Source organism: Oratosquilla oratoria, chromosome 18 (genome assembly GCF_046742065.1).
Source record: "Oratosquilla oratoria isolate Oo_2021 chromosome 18, ASM4674206v1, whole genome shotgun sequence".
In the NCBI taxonomy this organism is placed as follows: domain Eukaryota; kingdom Metazoa; phylum Arthropoda; class Malacostraca; order Stomatopoda; family Squillidae; genus Oratosquilla; species Oratosquilla oratoria.
Genome location: NC_134794.1, coordinates 55,593,070 through 55,617,801, shown reverse-complemented (window position 1 = coordinate 55,617,801; position 24,732 = coordinate 55,593,070). Strand labels below are relative to the sequence as shown.

Genomic DNA, 24,732 nt, shown 5'->3' with positions numbered 1-24,732 from the left:
GCTACCTCCCTTGGAAGGGGGAAAAAGCCTTGGTATATGTATGTATGTAAAACATTATAACCTTTTATCTGTATTGATTACTAGTGATATGATATGACAAAAAGCATATGTATAGGCATTTAAAAGGTCCTAAGGAGCAAATAATTAGTATTACAAACTTAATAATTTCACATTTAATATAGCGTGGCTTGCACATAACCACTGCATGTTGGCAAATTACTTATGCTATGTTGTTTCTGAGACACTTATTTCACCAATTGTATTTTTTTCTCCCTTTGCAGGCCTTCAAATTCTGCTTGAAATTTATGATTGTGCGGCATCCATTTGAGCGCCTTGTCTCGGCATTCCGTGACAAGCTTGAGAATGTGAATATAGGCTTTGAACATGGCGTTGAACACTTCTATACCAAATATGGCCGCAAGATTGTGGCCAAGTACCGCAAGAATGGTATCAGGCCCCTGAATGCCTACACCTCTGACCAAGATAACCCATCCTTGATACCCCCCAAGGGTATTGAGCCCACCTTTGATGAGTTTGTCAAGTACCTTGTTGACACAAACCTTGTCTACTATGCTGATGACCATTGGATGCCCTACTACCTGCATTGCACACCTTGCTCCCTCCAGTATGATGTCATTGCCAAGTTCGAGACCCTGGATAGAGATCAGAAGTACATCATTCAGCAAAAGGGGCTCCAAAACCTTATCCATTCTTCCTGGAAACACATGACAAAGGGGCACAGGACATCTACCAGTGCACTCAAATACTTTGCGACTATTTCTCGGTCAGATGTTTTGCGACTCTATGAAAAATACAAGGTTGACTTTGAATTGTTTGATTACAGTATTGATGAATACCTGACACATGCTCTGGTTGATGAGGTATGAGAGGTGAGGAAAACAACACGAGATGCAAAAGCACCATGGGTTAAGGTGACTATGTGTAACTGTTTTATTCAATTCAATTGTTGCCTAGACTTTCATTGACTGGAAACCCACAGCCCTACAGCAGTTGGTGAAGGACCTTGCGTCCTCCAATAGATTTCTCTGGGAAGGAATTGTGGACTAGATTATGCATTGTATTAGTGTGGGACTGTTTTTATGTCACTGGCTCACATTGGCGTACCCTTTGTCTTTTCATTGGAAAAGAACCCAAGTTTCTGGGTCTTACATTTGATACTAATATGATTATCAGCCCACATATCGAAGACTTGAAAGTAAAAAAAAAAAAAAATCAAATAAAACTATTTAGATTTATCACATATACTGACTTTTGATGGCTGATGAAAGATTATTGGGATGGTTTAGGCACATGGATTAATTAGTGAAAATAGACTAGGAAAAAGTACAGAAAGCAGAGGTGGATGGAGTGAACTTGAAGGGATGACCAAAAATGAGAAGGATGGATGGGGTGAAATAGGGTTTTAACAAGGAAGGGAGAAGGTAAGGGATAGATGAGTGGAGAATGGTTGTGTATGGATAATATTTTAGCTCATTCTGAAGTGCTTTCTCTAGTCTATTGATCAAATGATGGGACAAGGAAGGAGGATCACCATCTAAATGAAGTGGCTCTACTGTTGATGTGATGTGTTTTACCCAGCCAGTGGGCAGGAGACAGGGATGACTCTTCATCCACGAGGAGCTAAGATGAGAGAGAAACAAATCAGTGGTGGATGGGAGTGGAATGGGTGGAAGAGGGTGTGTGCCTTGGCTGGCTACCTCCCTTATAAGAGGAAGGAGGCCCTTGGTATATAGATTGATAGAATGTGTACTTGTGAGTAGTGGGTGCATGTACTTTAACTTGGCCACCCCCTCATCATTTTTTACCAATTATAAGGGGGGTGCATGATTTGGTTTGATGTTGTGAACTCTCCTTCTAAGAAGGGGTTGTGTCTCTTTATGGAGGACTGTTTGAAGCAAGGAATTTAATTTTGTATGTCCTTACTGTTAACTCTCTGTGAGGCAGATTCAATCTGTTCCCTCTATTGACATTTTCCTGTTATGTATATTTTGATGATAGCAATTGTTATCTGTATGAAGGCACAAATTCCACACAATTTTTCTAACATTAAAATAAATAAGTGTTTGAGAAATATGACAGGAGGTTACAAGGATGGATAGACCATAAAATGAGGGTGAAGCTGAGAGCAGGGGATGGAAGGAGTTGGCAGATAGGATTGATCAAAGAATATCAGGATGGTTTGGGCATGTAGAAGGAATGAGTGAAGAAACAAATAAAAATAAATTAATAAAGAAATAAAAATAAATAGATAAGTAAATAAATAAATCAAATTAAAAAGTAGAAGGCAGGAAATGTCTGGTAGCACAGATAACACAAATACAGTAAAGACAATGACACAGTTGGTGCCCTAATATCCTTATGTAAATACGCCCATGCTACCGTGTATTACAGGTAATGTTATTTCTGTAACCTCACTTTCCATGTAAATAATTTAAGAACCTCTCTAATCTGTACTATAAGACCCCCCAATAGTGAACCTTTATACAGAACTTTTTATTACCCCTTTTGATATCATGTCTCATGAACAAGAGACAGAGGAACATGGCACAGTGAGTAGGATCCTGTGGCAGTGCACACACCCAAACTGCCACCGCCCCTAATGGGAACATCCTTGTTGTGGTGGTGGGTGGGAGGGGGGTTGTGTGTTCCAATGACTTGGTGAGCCAGGCTAGAGGGGACTTTATCCCCCGCTCTGCCCTACTTTGGGGGAGAGGTTCAATCATGCAATAAAGGTGTTAAAAAGTGCTAGGTTACCCATAGAGGCCAATGGTGTCAGCCATATGAGGTCCTCCTATGCTGAATGGTTTGTTTGGGCCGGGATGAGTTGTGGAGGGGAATCTTAGCTCCACTGCGGACAAATGTTCGCATCGAGACCCCTGGCACTTTAGAGTGCTTGAATTACACAAATAACTTCTTGAATAACTTGGCATAAACATAAAATGTACATATTCAACAGTAACACACTTGATATATCAAAGTTGGTTACACAACAGAGGAGTGTTTTGAGGTGTTTACTAACAGAGGCTTCGTTTATTCTACCATTTTCAAATATTTGCTTTTGTTGTATGCTTGGCCTTCCTAAAACCCAGTCTTGATGTTTCAGGAATTGCAATGTATTATTTCCAGACTCTCGTGTGCATTCAGGACACCTCACTCATCAAGGTAGCAAAACGATTTGCAGAAACAGTCGTGCACGTGAAAAGCACTCCATGCCGGTGTGAGGCTGTGGAAAGGTGTCATCACCCTTCTCTAGGAAAGCATGAGAGGTCAAATCTCTCTACATCCTGAGGCAGTTAACCAAAATCACGCAACTGTTACCAGCTGTTTTGCTCTTATGATGTCTAATGATACAGATAGTACCGTAACTGCCCCTTGCCTCCCCCTTTCAACACTCATGCCCAGAAAATAGAAGAAAAAAATGAGTCATTAGAATATTATCAACATCTATGTAGAAACATAATTTTTTATTTAGAAATGCAGTAAAAGGTCGATTTTGTCCAATAAAACAATATAAATCGTAATTCAGACCATGTAGGTATCACCTCAAAATTCCCTGCATGCACAACTGAAAAAAAAAAAAAAAAAAAAAAATGCATAGTCTACAGGGGGAGTCCTGCTCTAGGGTTCGAGGCCTTGTCCTTTTTCTTCTTTAAATGAAAAGAAACGGTGATATGAACTTATTTGGATAAATAGTATTTACCACCTCATATTCATACTAATTTGTTTATATTTGAATGCTGCACATATATTTGCCATGCATGCTGTACATATACTTGCATTGATGCTGTACATATACTTGTGTGCATACTGGCGGCTATCTTGGTTCTCCACCAACACATCCAATTATTAGAGAATGGGTTATATATATACAACCTTGACAATTAATGTGAATATACCCTACTGACAAAGATTGCAGCTGGTGGTTGAAATAAATAGATTCTTCATTTCTTTACTTTTTTATTTTGGCTGTGGAGTTTTTGTGTGCATGCATAACTCATTTGCACATACTGAAATAAAAAGGCACACAAGTGCAGGAGGTTGCAATATATAAAGAAAAATATACATATATGTGCCAAACAAAATGACGTTTATTCTAAAGCTAAAGTGACATGACAGTTCGAGTTTCTCCTAAAGAAGGGAATGTCCTCCCATGCCTTTTCTCATGGTGTGTGATTGACCTCTTCTTAAATCTTCCAAAATCGATGTCCTCATGCCGAATCCACTGTCTGTGAAATCTCTTCATCTACACCCTCTTGTTTTCTTGTCTTCCACCTTCCGATTATTATTTCAAGCAGGAAGGCAACCCATCCAGAGCCCACACCTGGATCAAAGACAAGCTGAACCACTGCTTTTTCCATAGTGTGCTAAATACACAGAACAAAGCCTCCCAATTTATGCAAGTACATGCTTTGGGATTAAAATCTTTTATGGGAAATTGGCATGTGGAATGGATGCAAAGAGAAAATTGTATGAAGGGGTGATCGTGCCAATAGCTTTGTATGTGGCAGAGACCTGGAATTTAAGAGAGGCAGGGAGGAAAAGTTGAAATGGGTCTGAGATGAAATGTCTGAGAAGGTTGTTAGGGGGTTACTAAGTTGAACATTGTGAGAAATGAGGGGGGTAGCATGAGTGGAAAAGTAGATGATAGATAAAGTTGATGAAAGAGTATTGGGATGATTTGGACACATAGAAAGAATGAGTTAAGAAAGATTAGTAAAAGCAGTATGGAAGGCAGAGGTTGATAGAGGGAATTTGAGGGGACAACCGAGGATAAAATGGATGGATTTGGTGAAGGGTATGTTGAGCAAGAGGGGAATGTCTGTTGAATAAAAAAGGGAGAAGGCAGGAGATAGGGATATGTGGAGAATGGCTGTGTGTAGATGATACTGTTATGTAAGGAAGGGAGGGAGGGACAGGGGATAAGGGTTGGGAATGCTTATGTATGAAGGATATTTTGACGCAGAACCCGAAGGGATTTTTCCCCGTCCTCTCTTGTTCTGCATAAGGGGATGGAGGGGGGAGATTTGCCAAGTAAATGAGGTGGCCTTGCTGTGGATGTACTGTGTCTTGCTGCATTGCTTCTGACCCAGGGCAGTGGAGGGGATGCAGGAATTACCTGTCATCCATGAGGAGCTAAGATGAGAGTGGGGAAAGGGTAGTGGATGGGAGTGGAATGGGTGGAAGTAGTAGGTACGTGCCTTTGACTTGACTACCTCCCTTATAAAGGGGAAAAAGCTCTTGGAATATAGATATATGGACCTATTTATTTATTCATTTGCTTATAATTTGTTTATTTAACCATTTGTCTATTTATATATTTATCAATTTGTTTATTTATTCATTTAGTGTATTTACTTCTCTAAGTATTGTTTTTAGACATGCTACCAACTGGTTTCTCGGCTTTTCCCAGTAAAAATTACTCACCAGCTGCATAGAGCATGAATATCCCATAGAAATCTTCAATGGTGAGGGGTCTCAGCGAAGAGACAGTGAGCGAGTCAGGTGGAGTAAAACACCGTGTCCCATTCCTTAGGTGGTTCAAGAGCCAATAGTCCATTAAGCCATGCTGATGCAACCGCAGGATACTAGCAAGTTGAGACAAAACAGTGAAGAATGTGTTAAATGGGTGTAGCAATTGGTATTCTTTTCTCTCACTTTTGGAAATGCACAGTTAAGGAAGTGGGTGCACGTACACACACACACTCTCTCTTGTGGGAGAGACATATGGACTACTGCAGAAGATTAAAGTGGCATTCCATTATATGGATGAAGAGATGATGGAAAAACTCATCGAAACCCTGATATGTCCAAGACTGGAATATGCATCAGTAGTAGGGTCCCCACATACAGTAGAGTGAAGGATTTAACAAGATTGAGAGAATACAAAGGGCAGCAACTAAACTGGTCTCCAGCCTGGCAGATAATCCATATGAGGAAAGACTAAAGGTACTGGATCTGCCAACTTTGAAAGAGTGAAGGGACAGAGGTGACATGATTACAGTGTTCAGGTTACTAAAGGGGATATATTGCACTGATAGAAGAGATCTCCTGATTAAAGGTGGGGGAGGGTTTAAGAGGTCATGCCGCTGTCTATTAATTGTAACCAAGAACTTGAACTTAACTTTCCAGTGCCGAGTCACATGTCTGTTCTCCTTAACTGACAATACACAACTGTACATGTGTGAATGCATGTGTATTTACCAAAAAGTAGTATACTGTATAGGAAAGGAATAACACTCATTGGGTCCCATCTCCTATTCTCTAAATTTTCATCATACCTAGACTCAAATTCATGTACAGTTCCAACTTAATCTATATCTTTGATTCCCAATTATCATGTTTAGATTTGAACTTGTGTATTGTTTGAACTTGGGCTATATCACCTATGAAGCTATTCCACATGTGTGGGAAACTATTTCTTCACATCCTTTCAACATGTGGTCTTTCTTAATTTACTTCCATGACCTCTTAAAACCCTCCCATCTTTAATCAGGAGATCTCTTCTATCAATGCAATCTATCTCCTTTAGTGACCTGAACACTGTAATCATGTCACCTCTTTCTCTTTGATCTTTCAAAGTTGGCAGATCCAGTACCTTTAGTTTTTTCTCATACAGCTTATCTGTTAGGCTGGGGACCAGTTTGGTTGCTGCCTTTTGTACTCAATATGTGTGTGTGTGTATTTACCTAATTTTATTTAACTAATTGTAGTATACAGGAATAGAGTAAGACTCATGTAGTTCTGTCTTTTACTAATGAATTTTTCATATCAAGGTACAAATTCACACATGGTTCCAATTTACACATCATCTCCTTGTTCTTAGATTTAAACTCAAGTATTTTTCCAGCTTGGGATATATCGCTTAAGCTATTCCAAGTATTTATGCATGTGTATGGAAAATTATAACACTGTACATCCTTCTGATATTTAGTATTTTTCAATTTGTTCTCATGACCTATGAAACCCTTCTTATCCCTAATCAAGAAATTTCTTCTGTCAGTATAGTCTCTCTCCTTTAGTGAACTGAAAACTCTAGTCAAGTCACCTTTTTCTCTTTGATATTTGAAAATTAGTAGTTTTAATGCTTTAAATCTCTCCTCGTATAGCATATCTGCTAGGCTTGTTTATATATTTTACTTTGTATGGAGTCTATATTACTGATGTATATTTCAGTCATGGACGGATTAGGGTTTCTATGAGCATTTCTCTTTACTATCACCAAGGCCCTCACATAGGGGGGGGGGGCATATGTTCTGGGGCGGCACATTTAGGGAGGGCGGCATTTCTAGTCTGGACATGCTGCCCACAAGGCTGACAATATAATTATGATAAAAAAAAGAAGTCAAAGGAGCCCTGAATATTTTACCATAATATACAAAAAGGGCTCTGACTATCACTTCATCTATATAAATAAATTAATAGATAAATAAATTAACCAATAAATAAATAAACAAATGCCTTAATAAATAACTGCATAAATGCATAGGTAAATAGATTGATGAATGAATGAATATGCAAATAAATAAATGAATTGATAAATAATTGAATAAATGAAAAAATTAATAAATAAATAAAGGACTAGATTAAGTAAATGAACAAACAAATAATCAAATAAGTAAATGAATAAACTTACATATAAATAGGTAAGTAAACAGTAAATCAACAGATAGCTAGATCAATGAATAAATAAATTAATAAGTAAAAAAAAAAAAAAAATAGAAAAAAAAAAAAAAAATTTACTTACACTGGGTCAAAGATCTCTTTGAGTGGTGATCCTCTCGGGAAAGCCATGGAGAAAATGAAGAGGCTCATCATCCCTCCCCGGGCCACTGTCATCTGGCACTCTCCCGTCTGTGGTTAAGCAAGGTAGAGACAAGTCTTAGATATTTTATTATTAAGTCTTTTCTCTCTCTGTCTCTCTTTCTGTCTCTGTCTCTCTCTCACTCTCTCCCTTTCTCTCTCTCTCTCTACCTCTCTTCTTTCACTCTCCTTCTCTCCTGCCCTCTCTTTATCTATTTGTGTGTTTGTTCATTTGTTACTGGTGTGCAAAAGTTCTGGTTTCATTTCATGAAAGAACATTACCATCTTCAAGTTTTCTTGCATAACAGACTTTATGCTTAGACTGGAAATGATGACTGCTGTGTTCTCGTGGAAGATCTCATACAGGCCCTGCTCAGGGCTGGTGATCACACCTCCGAACTTGGCACGCGCCCTCCCAAGGGTCGAGTTCGCGGGGGCTTCCTGAAGGAACAGAAGCAAAATAAGAACATAAGAATAAAGGAGACTGCAAGAGACCATAAGGCCTACACTAGGCAGCTCCGTATCCATCACCACCTGTCATCCCCATCCATAAAGTTGTCTAATCGTTTTTTAAAATAACTGATAGTTTCAGCGCTTACTACATGGTTACTAAGTTTATTCCATTCATATATCACATGGACAAAATGTAGTGGCACATTTGTAAAAATAATCACGAAGAACCCACAGTCGGAATAAAAGAAACATAGAAAAAAGTATAACTTCTATATTTCAGCTAATAGCTATAGTCCCCTTCAGGAAAGTACAGGTTACAAGAAATGATAGAGACATAAATACAATTGAGATGTAAGTGGAAGGGGAATTGGCATAGCTAAAAACAAGACATTCTGTCACACAGAGGGGAGGGAATATGTGGATAGAGTTGTGAGGCCAGAAGGGAAGTGGGGTCAGGAGTGATGGGGGAGCAGGGTCAGGAGGGTGAAGATTTTTAACCAAATGGATCACAGCTAACTGTGAGATTATGTCCGGGGATCATTGACCTATGGAGATGTTCAAGTTCGAACATTCTTCTATTAAGGTGGATTCAACATTTTTCTCCTGAAGCTGCAGTTGGACTTAAAATTTTGTCCTTATCCCAATCAAGACTATGATTTTGGTGCTGATGTTTTGGAACACAGTGGAACTTTCCTGGGCATAACTAATGGATTTTTGTGCTCAGTTAACCTGATGTTAATATCCCTGCCGGTTTGGCCAAAAGCTCCCTTTCTTACATATTTTAATTAGGATTGATGGAATATATTTTTCACAGTTTATAAGAAACCTACCCACTCAGGTAGTTATCCACTTTTTCAGTGACCATCCTGACAATGTTGAGAAGAGTGTTACCTCCGGCCTTTTTCTGAGAGCTTTTAGGATTTGTAGTCCTAGATTCTTGGACCAGGAGATTGATCTCATCAAAAGGCAACTTTTGCAGTTGGCATGCCCATCCTGGTTCCTGGATCAAGCCCTCAGCAAGGCTAGAGCCACCTACCATAAAACTTCAGTTCCCACCACACAACCCTCTTTTTAAGGATGTTTTAAAAATCCCCTATTGTAACAAGAAGAAAAAATATATTATCTTGCCATAAGGGAGCGGTATTCGCCAGAGTAGGGAAACATCTTCCATACTACACTGTCTTGCTGGACAAGTTCCTCAAAATTGTCGAATGGAATTGTAATCTGCAATTCAAAAGAAAAAAGAAAAAAAAATAGAGAAATAGTAATATTATACATATATATATATATATATATATATATATATATATATATATATATATATATATATATATATATATATATATATATATATATAATCATATGAATATATGGTGACATGGTAACATCATCTTGTGGTTAGAGCTTTTGCCATCAAGTATCTCAGTTCTCTTAGACCAGCTGAAGAGTCATGGAGCTATCTCAGGAAACTCCTTCAACAAACTTTATTTCAGATATATTTTTTTCTCTTTCTTTTCCGTGAGGGGCGTGTCCCGGACTGAGGTCGTCGAATGAATTTTGATAAGTGTAACCATTTGGATCTTGCTAATTCCTCTATCGTGTACTAAATTCGTCTTTATTAACTTACTGCAGTATCTATACTACCTTTCTAGTATAGCTAGAGAGGTAGAAAAAGAAATTAGAAGAAAAAGGAGAAAATAAAAAGTGTGAAACATCTACATCAAGGTCTTTAATACTTAAAGACTAAAGTGAGTAATTATTTACATTTCATGTGCATTTTCACAATATTTGAACTTAATCAATTAGTTAAACATCCAATTGCCTATTATCAGGTAAATCTTCCCGGAAGGCACCCCAATACCTACGCTTTAAAAATTCAGCATTTTGTTCAAGAACTTTGGGTAGCAAGATTTCAGGTCTGTGGTGCCTTTGGCCTTACCTTGGGTGTTATGAGCATTGCCATGAGGGTCGACTTGTACATGGATCCCAAAATGAAACTCATAAGGAGCCACATGACGCCAACAACCACGCTGGACGCCCGCTGCTGCGTGAAAGGAGGGTCTGCCGGTAGATATTAAAAAACCTTTCAACACGACAACATGCTTATTGAATAGGTATTTGTCCCACTCCACACTTGTTTCGAACAGACTGAATAAATGACTACATTGTAGTGATTCAAACCGAAAACATTGTGATTACGAATCCACGATGTAATGATGTAATTGTGACATATAATATTCCTTGTGTGTTGTACATACATATTTGTAATATTGTTTATTTATTATTATATATTTAATGTATTATTGTGAGAACCAAGTGTATGTTTTTCCCTCCAAGTCTGAGCTTGCTGGCGTGGCTTGGCGAAGTTGGCGTCGGAGTCAATCTTGATTCTGCTTACAAAGCGACCGCGCGCTTGTTTTGTAGTGCTTTCTCACATTGTCACTAATACAGTATTTTGCATTGTTGATATTATTTCATCGGCCACCCCGTACAATAAGTCCACCAACAGCTTTACGAAAGTAGGGTACCGACCCTCAAATAGCTTCCTCCCAAGTACAAATGAAGCAACTAAATCTATGCTCCCTCTGTTTCATCAAGGATCATCGGAACCCACACTGAAGCACCGTTAGCAGATGAATATGCCAAGACTTCACATCTCCCAAGTTGGCTCTTATATTTGAATAAAAGGTTTGCCTTTCATCACGACAAAAATAAACAAAACACATTACTGTGTTAAAAACATTAATGAGTGCTTCATGATTCGCAGTCAGGACTTGTCAGGAGTGTATTTATAATAACAATCAGAAAAAATACCTAGTACTAACCTATTTGAAGAAGGATGATTTCCTTCAAACGATAAAAATGGATTAACTGCAGTCTGAACAAGTAAAATTCAACCATGAGAGCAAAGGCGTTAACACATGAAAATGTGGATCTTACCCTGTCCAAACAGAATCCCAACTGTCCAGAAGAACGCTATGTAGGCACTGTGGATCATTTGGGTCACCGATTTGCTGGACGACGTCTGCGTGCGGAACGCCAAGACGCCGTCGTCTCTTCTCCTCAGCTCACCAAATCGGTGAATAAGGATCGAACATAAACCAACGGTGAAGGTGCACAGGAGGATCCACAGCCAGCTCTGTCACAATGTACGAGTTCATGTCATGTTTATTCACGCACTATTTTTGCACGCGCGTATACTCATACTCAAGCATTACTTCTCTTTGGCTTCTAAAGAACAGGAAACGAGTGGTGTTTAGCTTCGGATAAAGCCATCACATTTAGTCTGTCTTTCAAAAAGTAAATATCAAGATAATTCCTTTACACTAGATACTAGACTTGAAATACAATTTCCTCATGGTCAATGCTGGACAATTTCATTCAGTTGCGGAAGCAGACTCGAGACAAAACGAGGTTTCGGGCGATCGAAACCCTGCTTTGGCCTAAATCTGCCTCCTCAGCTAAATGAAGTCGTCAAGCAACAGCTAGGTTACAATTAGCAGGTGTCATCACAGAAAAGATGTTATATTTCATATACTAACCGAGATCGTAAAAGGTTCGATGAATCCTTTGAGGTTGGGTTCGACGGTGGGCCGCTTGTAGACGATTCTCTTGTCAACGTAATAGAGAGCATGGGTCGTTTCCACCACTCCTATCGAGTCCACATCCACTGGGAACGGCCCTAAACCGATGTCGGTCATCTGCGTAGTGTAACCATGTAATCATAATAATTGTTGCCTCGAATTTCACTGACTAGTTACCCACAGCCTCACAGTGACTGGCAACAGTCTTAGAGTCCTCACATAAATACATCTTGAAAAAAGGTCTGTTGTTTGTGTTGTATTATTATGGGACTGTCTCTGCCACCAGTAGAAAAGGAACAATTTGCTGGTTGTCAGTTCTCATGTGAGAAGATGGATTTTTTTTTTATCTTAAGCCCAGTGCAAAGATCAAGTATCATCCCCTCAAGACTGTACATCCAGATGGAGTTAATGATGTTCACGAGTTTGAATGTGCGTTACTGGTCCCTGTGAATATAAGCTAATATTCTAACACAGTATACACACCATGGGTGTGCGTGCTTTTCTCTATATAAGTAATGAACAGCCAATCCTGTACACTGATTTTTCAACAAACTTAGTGGGAAACTGCAAATACTCTATTGATTTTAGTTACTTGGTTCCACGTTGACTGAAGAGGTTTCAAGGTAGTTTTTTACCATCTCCCCGTACTATGGTATTGACTGCATAGTAACTTGGTAACACGCAGCCAGTGTTTTAGGGACTGCTTTGGGGCTCCTCTATGGACCAGTTGTGTGCACAATTCATTTATGTTAGAATTTACCATTTCTATTCCTTGAGGAATAATGATATATCTGTACTACTGTTGTCCTTTTGTACTGCTTCTTTGAACCTGTACTTTAACATTTTTATGGACCATCTCTTTCTAATCCCTTTCTTTTGTCTGGGGAAAAAAAATTAGGTCAATGTACAGCTTCTCATGTGTATCGTGAAAGGTGATTAAATGGGACATTGATGGGACCAAGGATTTTCCACTCTGTATTTTTTTTTTTTTTCACGAAAAGTCGAGGTATAGGAGGGACTGAGAGAACTCCGACCGGAACCCTAAAAATTGAGCCATTGAATGTGTGTAGTTGTGGTACAGTTAAGAGTAAATGGGAAGAGATTTAATTTTTGTTTGTGACAAAGAAAACGAATGTATTAGTTTTAAGTGAAACTAAGTTGAAAGGTAGGAGTTTAGGAATGTTTTGTGGAGGGTGTCAGGAAAGGACTACAGTGGAGAAAAGATGTTAGATATATGTTAAAAAGGGAGCTGACGTTAGCAAACGCAATGTTTAAGAAGGGAGACAGGCTTAAGTATACGTGGGAAAGGGTGGAGAGGATGGTTGATAGGGCATTAATGGACAATGTAGTAGGAACCAAAAGGAGGACTGGAAGGGGTCTAGTTTTAAGCGTTTTCAGGTGAGAGAGCAAAGGGATTGTTAGCTCGATATCTGGTAGAAAGGAAGTTGAGAATGAAAATAAAAAATCAGGGGAGGAGGAAAACGGAGTTAGTCAGAGAATGCTGATAATGAGCAAATTAAGGATAAAAAGAAGAATACCAGGAGAAACAAAAGACGTGTGAGACGTGGTGAGTGATAGCGGTAAAACAAGAGTAGAGAAAGAATAGACATGTTCCAAGGAGAAAGTGACAAAGAGCGCAAAAATGGTGTGTGGGACGAGGAGAATGGGAGGGAACAGAAGGATAGATAACGAACGACGTGATGAGGAGGTGAAGGCAGTGGTAGAAATGAAGAAGCAAGCGTATGAGGATTGAATGTAAAATGGAACTAGAAAACATACGAGAGGTACTTGGGTGAGACAACCACGGAACGAAGAGTGTTGTCCAGGAGGTAGTTGGCTTGGTTCTGGGCATGTCTAATTCAAAGCAGACTTTTTGTCCAATTTGTATCTACGAGTCAGGAGGGGTCACATATCAAGGACCAAAGAGGCGTGTTACTAGTCCCAGGCGTTGGCGCCTTCTTGCAATGACATTATTGAGACATCGCTGAACCTATACGACTCCCGTCTCCCAGGTCTTCATGGACGCTACACATGGCAAACGCGTGGATTATATGCTCATTAAAGAGTTGGGTTATTTACCCATGTAGAGTTCATCAACCTTTTTTATTCTTATTTTTTCCATCTCGGTGTCTAACTTACCCTCAACACAGGCAAGAAATTACTGGGGCGTCGCGTCGTTCAAGGCGCCGACAACAAAATCATGCAGCAGGTAATACTGGGTTATAGGGTACCGGTAGAAGGACAATTGTGTGTCATCTAGCACGCAGGTGAAGTACCTGTAGATATATGATGACTAGTTTTCAAGTTATTGATTCTTTAATGTTTTTGGTTGGTGTAATTCCAATTATTTTGTAACGAGTAAGAATACACCGTGACCTACGTTGTAAACAATAAGGCTGAAAACACCTGTCCAGGTCCCATTTGCGTGTTTTGTACCCCAGTCTCTCGACGTTTGGACGTTGTACTCATAACTGAAAAAGAAACATCGCTCAAATTTTTACAAAGGCAAAGGTTATAAAGGCGGAGCATGCCGACAGGAGACTTTTTGGTCCATATCTAGGTCGGATGCGAAAAAATCATGATAAATAGATACATGAATAACTAAAAACTATAATAATGTAAATAATAATTAAAATAAATAAACAAATGCATATGTATAGTTAGATAATTGGTTTGCAAAGAAGTACTATACAGCTGAATAAAATGTTTGCGCTTCCTTGTAGAGGCCACAACAGTAACTCAGCCTGCCACCACAGGTGTGAGCCATCTAACAAGAGATTTCCTGAAAGACTGAAATCGTCTTTAGGGAATTACAACAGCAAGATGCTGCCGTAGACTCCCAACAGATAAATTGTTGGAATAACCTTACGATATTTATTACAGGAAAGTTCCCTTGTGGTCCATGCAAGATTAATTCATGTCGTCTGGAGTTCACATCTCAACTTACGAAAATGGCGTCAAAGTTATCTGATTAGCATGTTGCCGGATTGAAAATAGTAACCTAGTTGAAAGTCTGCCTAGACTGTCTCTCATATGAGTAAATTCATCTTGCATTAATTTGCAGTAATGAATTTATGGATTTATCAACAGTGAAGGGTGTAACCGTACGAATCGTTAAGAAAAGATCCAGATCTTGTGAAAAATGAAGTGTATATCATTAAAATAGATGAAGCAGCATAAATAAAAGGTAGTGAGTTGAACTCATGTAAATTACTTTACTACTTCACTACCAAAGTGTCATTCAAATGTATGAAATAGTCTTTCAGGATAAAATAATAAAAAAAAGGCCGTGAAAAGTGGAAAGGAGTTATACCCATTCAGCACGAATACATCTAACACTTCTGTGAGAGGAAAACGATTTTTTTTTTTTTAATACGGGACGAACGTCAACAGGAGCCAGTCTCCGATCACTGTAAGCTGGATTCCGTCCATTGAATTAATTAGAATTACTTGTTCTTATATGAAACAAAGTAGTTGAAGTATGCCATCGTACTGAATAGTTAATTCGCACACAGGTCGGGTGATGGTTGCACTCGCATCAAAACTGCGGTTTGGGAGACGGGTTTCGCACATTGTAGTTGGAAATGGATACTCACATGCCTTCAAACGTACGCCCTCACACAAGCAAGCCAAACCCGTTCTCTAAATATAGTTCACTGGAAAAACCATCCGTCTAAAAAGAGAATAAGAGCAGAACAAAGCGCGAGTCACGGTTTTGATCTGCACCGTTTGTAAAAAGGCTCTCAGGTGCGGATGAACCTAACTGCGGACGCGGCCGCCAACCCCCGTGCCGTGTGACTGTGAAGGTGGTTCAAGGCTAGCTAGAAAACGCGGTACTCACCAAAAGTCATATTTGTCTTTCATCACCTGAAGAAGGTTGACGAGGGGCCCCACGAAGCCGTTCTTCGTCGGATACACGAAGGGGTGCCACTGTCGTTGAGGAAGGAAAGTGATAAAGTGATGTCATAAACACATATTTTATATGTCTTTGGTTCTTAATATAAACAAACGAACACATGGAGTTTGGTCGCCTGGTGATCGCTTTGAAAATGTAATTATTTTCTTTGCACTGACTGAACGGGGCATTTGGTGTTTTTAGAATGAATAGTGTGTATCAGTTAACGCTTCTGTCCTTGGGGACAATATAGCAACGAAGGCAGAGGATATATTGGATGTAAACAGTAAATTTTTAGATTAGTTTCCTGACATTAAAGAATGCTGGACGATCATAAATTAATGCTAACAAATCAAAGAAATGAAGTAACACCATTTGAAAACAAAGGCCTGGCAGTCATCAGTCACTTTTTTTTTTTATTATGCAATACTGCTACGGCTCTTTCAGTGTTCGTCATCAATGCTCTCGGCCTCCCACCCGTCAGTGTAGTGTTGATCTGAGCTTGTCATCTTACAGGCTTTTATTCCTTCATAAGATCACTTTTTCTCCATGTTGCCACGCGCCGAGGTGTCACAGGTGAGATAGATGGGATACGGTGGGTAATCGTTATTTTCCATCCGTGTGCTATTTGATATATATATATATATATATATATATATATATATATATATATATATATATATATATACATATATATATATCTATATATATATACATATATATACATATATACATATATATATATACATATATATATATATATATATATATATATATATATATATATATATATATATATGAAGGAAACTGTAAAGTACAATAAGTATGATTTTTTAGTATTATAACAATGATCTGGATAAATTCTAAGACGTCGTTTTTTCTTCATGTTGCCAGGTACAAGTGTCACTGGTGAGAGAGGTGAGATGGGGTGGGTAATTGATGTAATAATCCTAAAGAAGTGGTACACATTTCACTATATACAAAGTTAAAAATAAATCAAATAGCACATGTATGGGTAATAATGTATGGGCATGTACTAAGCTTGTTTTGGCAGAATGGCTAGTAGCAAATCACGACGTATACACCCTGAACGGACTCCTTAGGGCGCAGAGACTACCTCCGTCTGCTGCAAACCAGAAGAAAGTCTGCAAAGGCTATCAACGTAGTGAAGCTGCTATAGTGCGTAGGTTCACAACCTTTGAAAGTATCATTTGACGAAGCACTTTAAACTAAAAGGCTGAGTTCTTCAGTGAAGTAATTGATTTTGTTCATGACATACAAAGTACTAAAACAACTGATCTATGCTTTAGATGCACGTGTCTCTTCTGCATTTTGGTAAAAATAAAAAAAAACTAAATTTGATTGGATTTGATCATGCTGGATCATATTTAACGTCAAAATTGTATCAAGCTAAAAACAGACTGCACTAACTTTCAGTCTAACGGAATTAACACATTGAGCAGTGTAGTTGCACTTAAATCATTCGGGTCTTCTAGGAGACACTTGGGGTCGTCAGTGGGCTGAAGACAATCTCGTCTGACCGGCTGAAGGATGTCGTCGTACTTTACATTTTCATTCTTGCTAGTGTCAGATCATTTGATTTAATTGGTCAGTTGGGGGGGGGCTCCACTCCTCAAAGGGTTAATCGTGTTAGCATGACAAAAAATATTCCTAGGATACAAACAGTGCCTATAACGACATTGAGGCAAGACTTGTTTCCCGATATTTCCATGGGTAGGATGAAAGAATTGCTGAGGTGTTAAGTCAACAGTCTCCCAAATCTGGTCGTGCCGTCAGGGCAGACGAAAGTAAACTTCAGTTGTTCTGCTGACAAGGTGCCCGTCTAAATGATACTCAAACGATAGGCCCTCCATCTATATATAGGCATATTCATATCACCTTATGTAAATGCTATGGATGTGTGAGCAAGCGCAGAGACATTTAAGCCAGTGTATTGATTAGCAGATTCGAGATAGTAATGGACTGGTAACTGGATATTAGATGGTGAAAGGGGTTGTGAAGGTCGCCTAAATCGCTTCATAAATGTGAACACACACAAACACGCACAAAAAGAGTCACGTTCTTAGCATGAATAGAATCCTGTGGTTGTGTTGTGTATTTTGAGGCACGCATTGCGTGAATATGATTTATTGTGTATTATCATGTTATTAGTGTTACTTGTGGATTTTTTTGTGTGTATATTTCATAATAGGTATGTGTGTGTATCAAAATGTATGTCATAAAGTAAACCATTTCGCAATACCAGTTTGTTGTGGCGCATTCCGAATACGTTCTGTCAAATGACGCTGAGCTCAGGAAACGTTACATAATTTGGCGAGGAAAAACGTTCTCCTCTCCCAATGGTTAGAACTAGATTAACTACCTAGTTTAAGTATGGATCGACATCCAGGAAACGTAATCACCAATTCCCGGGCTATATACGGCCGGGCAGAGAGTGACTACAGAGAACCAGCGCGAAGACCCAAGCAGAGAGACAACATACAAGAGAAAGCTGAGAGAGAGAAAAGACAAGAAAAGAAGCAGACACCCACGATTCATCTGAAAATCCCTTTTTTTTCTACATTCGTCGGTTACGACAACTTAACTAAAGTCTTTTGGACCTCTACGACTGCACTACACAATATTCAAGTACCGAACCCGTGAACTGGCAATCTTCACGCGAAATGCAAGCCTTTGTTTTTCTGAATTATTTCGAACATCTTCCAAACTACTACTAGACTAAAGCTAAGTACGACTCTACACACGCTTTCTGTTATTTCTCCACTACGAGACACCAATCTATCATCTGCATGTTCCCCAAGAACCAGAAATGTTCCCCTCCCCTAATACCAGAGATTATCGAACATGATTCTCACCGCAAATTGCCCGTTCGGCCCGAGACATCAAGACCGTTACAGACGATTGACATCGGACGCGTCTGAAACAAACTGGTAATTGTACCCATGTATGATTCATGAAACATTTTTATGTTTAATTTTTATGCTTAATGTTCTCTGCTACATTTTTCTTATCATAAGTCCATTTATGTTGTTTGTGTCTATTTTACTATTGTAAACAGTAATTCATTTCAACGAAGAGTTTAATTATCCAGTATGGACTCTTTGTTATTTGTGTGAGCTGCGCACGGCCTTAACTTTTTTTTTTTTCGCGTCGCGATTAGCTTGACCCATATACACTGTAAGAGGAAAATAATAGAATCTTCCATAAAATATTTCTCAAATTACATAATCTCAAAAGGTCAATGGACACCTGACTGCAGAACATCATTAGTAGTCAACAAATTGTTTTCAAATGTCACTGGATTGCATAACCAACGTATACCCCACCAAGGGCACGTTACTCGAGTTCCTTCCCATATCTTCCTCTTCTGTACCCCATCTTAATGTATATATTCTTGTACTTCACGTTTTGTAATACATCTGCTGAAGAGGACCACAAAGAGTGATCGAAATATGCAGAAAAAATATTGCACTACAAATCTTGTTTTCCGATAGCGGGTTAGTTTATTTACCAATGTCACATGTGCTATGGCGTTAGTTCAATCCGTTTGTTTATATGTTTATCATTATACTACCTCGCTACGAACTTTTTTTTTTTTTTTTTTTTTTTTTAATAGGTGGTGGCGGCGTGGAAATAGAGGAGAGGTGGGGGCTCTCAGGTCCCTCTCATCCCATAGATGCCTTGTTATAAGCAAAAATCATTTGCTTTGGCTGAAAATGCATAGTAGAAAGAGAGAATGCATCTGTGATGCACATTTATTACCACATTCGTATATAGATTGATATATTGATGAATCCTACATTGTCTACATTTACTGTGTCATATTGTATGTATTCTTTGTAAATATCTGTAGAATATCATAATGTTCCATTGTCGTGAAATAATTTAGTGAGTGTATTGATTCAACTATACACGTAAATTATGCATCCAATAGCATATATTGGGATATCAACTACATAAATATTAATTAACTATATCTTATACAGTCAATATACTGGTTATTGACTGCATAAACAACAAACAATCACTACTTAGAAAGGGGTTCTGAACTTTTTTCCCGTTACGTACCCCGAGAGTCGTCAGACCATCGACCCGTACCCCCATTAACCCGACACAGAACATAGAATTGTTATGTATTAAGACTAATTGAAAATACAGTGGTATTGCAATGGATATCAAATGGTACAAATTGTAATGACTTGATAGGTCACACAATTTTGTAAGTCATTTTCTCTCTCTGCAGATTTAAATGTTTAAGTAATCTTTCGCTAGTCATCCCGGTACCTCTGATTTAGAATTCAATGTTACCCCTACAAACCGAAATTATCCAGTATCCTAACATGGTTGAAGATTAATGTCTACCTGTAGAGGAATAAGGAATGCTGAGCCACTTTTAATTTTTACCACCTCTACATTATGCTGTCCTTAAACATGTTTTATTACCCTCAGGAATTCACAACGAAATACATCCAAAAGGTCAATTTCTAGGGTTTTGTTTGGAATCGTCCTCCTAGAACACCTTATTTATATTGAATGTACAAAAAGGAAATTACGAAAAGGTGAATTCCAAGTCTCCCAACGTTGCCCTATTGAGTTGGCTTTCGCGGTGCATAGAAAACGGTGGCGCAATTCTTGTCCCCTGTTGATGACTTAGAATTAAAGTGTATTGTGGTTGATAAAAATGTACATCTGTTCACTGGGACCCATTCAGTGTTGTATAAATACTTTCCCGCGTTCGTATACTTACTAATTGTACTGTCATAGTGGAGGTGGGTTAAACGCAAAATTTCGTGTACGTGTATGTTACTGGAGCATACATATAAGAAAAATTACGCTTAACCTATGTCCCTCTTGATGGCGCAATCGGTTAAGTCAATATCACTATGTCAAGTGCTAGCCCAGGTAGTCTTTGACCGTACCACGTTTTGATTTCTGCATGTTGGTCTCCTCGAGTCCCGATGTTGATGACTTAGAATTAAAATGTATTGTGGTTGATAAAAATGTATCTGTTCACCGGGACCCATTCCGTACTGTACACACACACACACACACACACACACACATATATATATATATATATATATATATATATATATATATATATATATATATATATATATATATATATACAGTTATGTGTGTGTGTGAATAGACGCAATTTGTGGAAACGACGCAATTAGTGGTAACGACGTAATTAGTGGCAACGACGTCATGGCGCGTGGAGCAGTGCGCGTGTGAGGGATCACGTTGGCAGAACCATAGAAACCCCCCCCCCCCACACCTCCTTCATCAAGACAACAGAACGAAGTCGGAAGCCGAGCAATGAACTAATTCAGCTGCAGCTTCCACTCGACCTCTGGTCTGCCCGCCTTTGCCCACCTCTGCCGGAAGTCTTTTGCACCTGGGCTCCCTACGACTAATCCAGGATAGCCGTCATTTTATTTTTTGCCTCGGAACTTCAGTGAGAGGTAGTTCGGGTAATTATGCCGTTCTCGCGCTCCACCCTTTTAGTTCCTCCTTATCGAGACGCCAGTTGCCAGAAAGATAATACGACAGGGATTTATTCCTGTGCTCTGTCAGTTGTTGCTCTTGTTTTCTCAACGATGCTCTGCTGTTAGTGGTCGCTTCCTGTTCCTATTATTTCGGTTTTGAATGTTTGATAAATATATTTAGAGATTTTCCCATTGTAGCAATATACCCTTGGCAGGTACCTCCTGGATTGGCCGAGAACCTAGTTCCTTGTATTGCCTTGTTCTCGCGCTCCACTCTTTTAGTTCCTCCTTATCGAGACGCCAGTTGCCAGAAAGATAATACGACAGGGATTTATTCCTGTGCTCTGTCAGTTGTTGCTCTTGTTTTCTCAACGATGCTCTGCTGTTAGTGGTCGCTTCCTGTTCCTAATATTTCGGTTTTGAATGTTTGATAAATATATTTAGAGATTTTCCCATTGTAGCAATATACCCTTGGCAGGTACCTCCTGGATTGGCCGAGAACCTAGTTCCTTGTATTGCCTTTACGACATGTATGTAATCACTCCCGCTGTCAACTGATTAATTAGTAATGGTGTTGTCGGATGCACGGTTGATGTAGTGTTATTGGGTTTGTTGTGGTTGTGTCGTTGGATGCGCTGACACTGACGGAATTGAGTTCGGTTACAGTTGATTTGCCCTTTCAGGAAATGGCCTATACTCACTCAGGAGGGCAGCCGCTATTCGACGGTTTGTGTATTGGATGATGACCGGCATTTTTAATCAAACCATTTTACGCCAATAATACTGAAGAGAAAAGCAGCAATGTTCCAGCAAACCTAAAAGATCGTTTTCAACGAATGTTTCAATGATATTTGAGTTTGCTCTCATCAGGGCCAGAAGGCGCCCTTTCTGGCATTTGGGGATCTAGATATTCACTCCTGATCAGTCGGCCCACAGGAAATCATTCTACTGACCTTTCCACATATGTACGTGGTAATTCTGATCGCCACCAAAATGCATCGTCAAAAAGAGAACAAAAGGAGGAAGAGAAAGAGGAGTAGAAGGGGAGAAAGAGGGGGAGTGAGAGAGAAACAGAAAACTAAAGAGAATTTGCGAAGCGGAGAGAGAGAGAAGAAAAATAAGATGTTGAAACAAAGGTAGACAAGGGGGCATAGAAAGAGAAAGCTTTGGGGATAAACAGTAAGATTAAATATATAGAAATGGAAATAGTGATAGCGACAAAAATAGACATAAAGGTAATTGTAGAGATAGAGACAGGGTTAAATAAAGAGATATAGGTACAGACACACACACACACACAGACACAGGAGGTGCTCAGATAAGAGGGAGGGTGGAGGGGTGTGGAGTGTATTCAGGGATGGAATGGGTGGAAATGATTTTATGCCTTTCCCTTTTTGGCTACCTCCCTTGTAAGGGGGAAAAAGCCTTGGTATATGTATGTATATATATATTGTGTGTGTATGTATAATGTGTGTGTGTATGTATAATGTGTGTGTGTTTACCTAGTTGTATCTTACGGGAAGGGGCTTGTGGTGTCCCGTCTTTGTATCTCGCAGTGTCTAGTTTGATCTTAAATTTGTGTATGCTCTTTGCACACACTGTTGTTTTATCCAGTTTGTTCCAGATGTCTACTACCCTGCGTGGAAAACTTTTGTTTTCAGGTCTCTTCCATAACTATCCTTTTTTAGTTTCTTTTCATGTCCTCTAGCGTTTCTCTTGTCCCAATTTAGCAAGTTCTCTCTATCAAGGCCTCCCATACTTTTCATAAATCTGTAGATGGTCAGCAAGTCGCCTTTCCCTCTTTGTTCCAAAGTCGGTAATTTCAATTTAGCCAGTCTTTCCTCATATGACAAGTTTGAAAGTGTTGGGACCATTTTCGTGGCTGCTCTCTGGATTCTTTTAATTTTATTTTTGGTACTGGGTGACCATAGTGTCGCAGCATACTCCAGCCTAGGCCTTCTTATTAGTGTGACTAATATTCTTTTTAACCATTTCTTCATCTAAATAGGTAAAAGCCACCTTTATTGATCTCAAGCAAGTTGTAGGATTCTCCAACAATTTTGTTTATTTGTTTATCAGGGGACAAGTCATTTGGGATGATTGCTCCCAGGTCTTCGTTAGATCCCACTTTCTTCTTCACTTCCTTTGTTCCGAGCCCAACACATGACAAAAAAAAAAAAAAAAAAAAAAAAAATCACGCACACGCGCGCACACACATGACGCGTCTCGACAGTGCAGTGGCACAGCTCTCGATCCCCAGCTCGGCGATCCGAGTTTAAGTCTTGTAATCGAGCCACATATACTTTTCCTTTTGGTGACCGTGATGGCAGAGACGAAGCGCGCGTGTCCTCGTGGGATCTGGTTAATTCGGACCGCGGCGATTTCGGTCCCCGGTAATTAGGCCTAACTTCAGTGAAGGTTACCTGTGTGGTTGAATGGTTCAGAAGGTGATTGAAGAAGAGCAATTCGTTGACTAGAAATGTATTCAACTACGCTGCCCATTTGTCCAGCCCTCATTTTTTTTCTTTTACGAATGCATTACCTTCTGAACCATTCAACCACGCGTTCAATAAAGTTAAGCCAAATTACTACCAGGGTCCAAATCCCGGGGACGAACTTACCAGGAGGCAGGGTTGACCCGTCATCCATGAGGAGCTAAGATAAGAGGGATATAGGGGTGATGGATGGGAGTGAAATGGGTAAGAGTAGGTACGTGCCTTTGACTTGGCTACCTCCATGATGACGACGACGACGACGACAACGGCGTTCGCTAGATTGTCTGGCCGAGTAGTCCCGTCTCTCTAAGGAACGTCATGGCTGGCTGGAACGGGGTTTACCCACGAATCCCTCATAGTGTATTTGTTGCGTTGCTGGAATTCGTAATTGCGCACAATGCAGTCCACCATAATGTGTTGAATAGTATGGGGGTGAAGTGTTACATCCCGGACAAATATCCGCGATGCGTTCTTCCATCTGCCCCTGATAACTTTGGAGGGATGGATGGTGGCCGCACCGCACAGCACCGTGGCCTCTCAGGGGAGAGAGGATTCAGAGGGTCACGGATACAGTAGTGTTGTATTTCAGTCTGTTGATGAGCTCTGTCCTTATCACCTAATTATCATACATAAATTTCAATTCTTGTGTTGTTCCAGCTTAGGCTACATTGTATGACCATAAAATTTCAGAAAATGTAACGATTTTGGCTATGAAGAAAAGTTACATTTCTTTGCTAATTTCCTTTTGTAGCTGGTGACTTTCCGTGTGGAGAAGTTGAGAGACTACACAATCTATGATTGTGAACATAAACTGCAGCCATTTGGAACATCCACCCCCCTTCCTCCATTTTAATTTGTTTGTTAATTATAATACCAAGTCAAAATATCTTTTCATGCACTAATTTATTTAAGAAGGGTCCCCTTCTTCAGTACTCACTCTATAACCAAGCAGTACTACACGAACAAGTTGA

At 39.4% G+C, this 24,732-nt stretch overlaps 2 protein-coding genes across 2 annotated transcripts in view; one reads left to right on the top strand and one right to left on the bottom strand.

Annotated features, from left to right (window-relative positions):
- The window catches only part of LOC143035242 (carbohydrate sulfotransferase 11-like), a 39,862-nt gene extending 38,410 nt beyond the window's left edge, over window positions 1-1,452 (top strand). The window contains exon 6 of the mRNA XM_076202019.1: window positions 282-1,452. Coding sequence (XP_076058134.1) covers window positions 282-887 — 606 coding nt within the window. The 3' untranslated portion in view covers window positions 888-1,452. The remainder of the gene's footprint in view (window positions 1-281) is intronic.
- LOC143034874 (glutamate receptor ionotropic, kainate 1-like) lies at window positions 855-24,172 on the bottom strand. Its single transcript, XM_076201218.1, has 12 exons — window positions 24,104-24,172; window positions 21,486-21,671; window positions 15,700-15,788; window positions 14,239-14,329; window positions 11,817-11,975; window positions 11,215-11,413; window positions 10,214-10,335; window positions 9,403-9,498; window positions 8,104-8,262; window positions 7,766-7,872; window positions 5,446-5,606; window positions 855-4,342 (listed from the first exon to the last, which is right to left on the bottom strand). The coding sequence occupies exons 1-12, from the start codon at window positions 24,170-24,172 to the stop codon at window positions 4,230-4,232; spliced, it is 1,551 nt and encodes a 516-aa protein (XP_076057333.1). The 3' UTR covers window positions 855-4,229.
- Window positions 24,173-24,732: the final 560 nt, after the last annotated feature.

What these genes read in the sequence shown, in the direction of transcription:
- LOC143034874 (XM_076201218.1), bottom strand. Translation starts at nt 24,172, where the DNA reads ATGGTGGACTGCATTGTGCGCAATTACGAATTCCAGCAACGCAACAAA. An exon ending in TCGAACCTTTTACGATCTCG is followed by an intron (nt 11,414 to 11,816) that starts GTTAGTATATGA and finishes ACATTGTGACAG; the next exon opens with AGCTGGCTGTGGATCCTCCT. An exon ending in TGGGATTCTGTTTGGACAGG is followed by an intron (nt 10,336 to 11,214) that starts GTAAGATCCACA and finishes ATCTACCGGCAG; the next exon opens with ACCCTCCTTTCACGCAGCAG.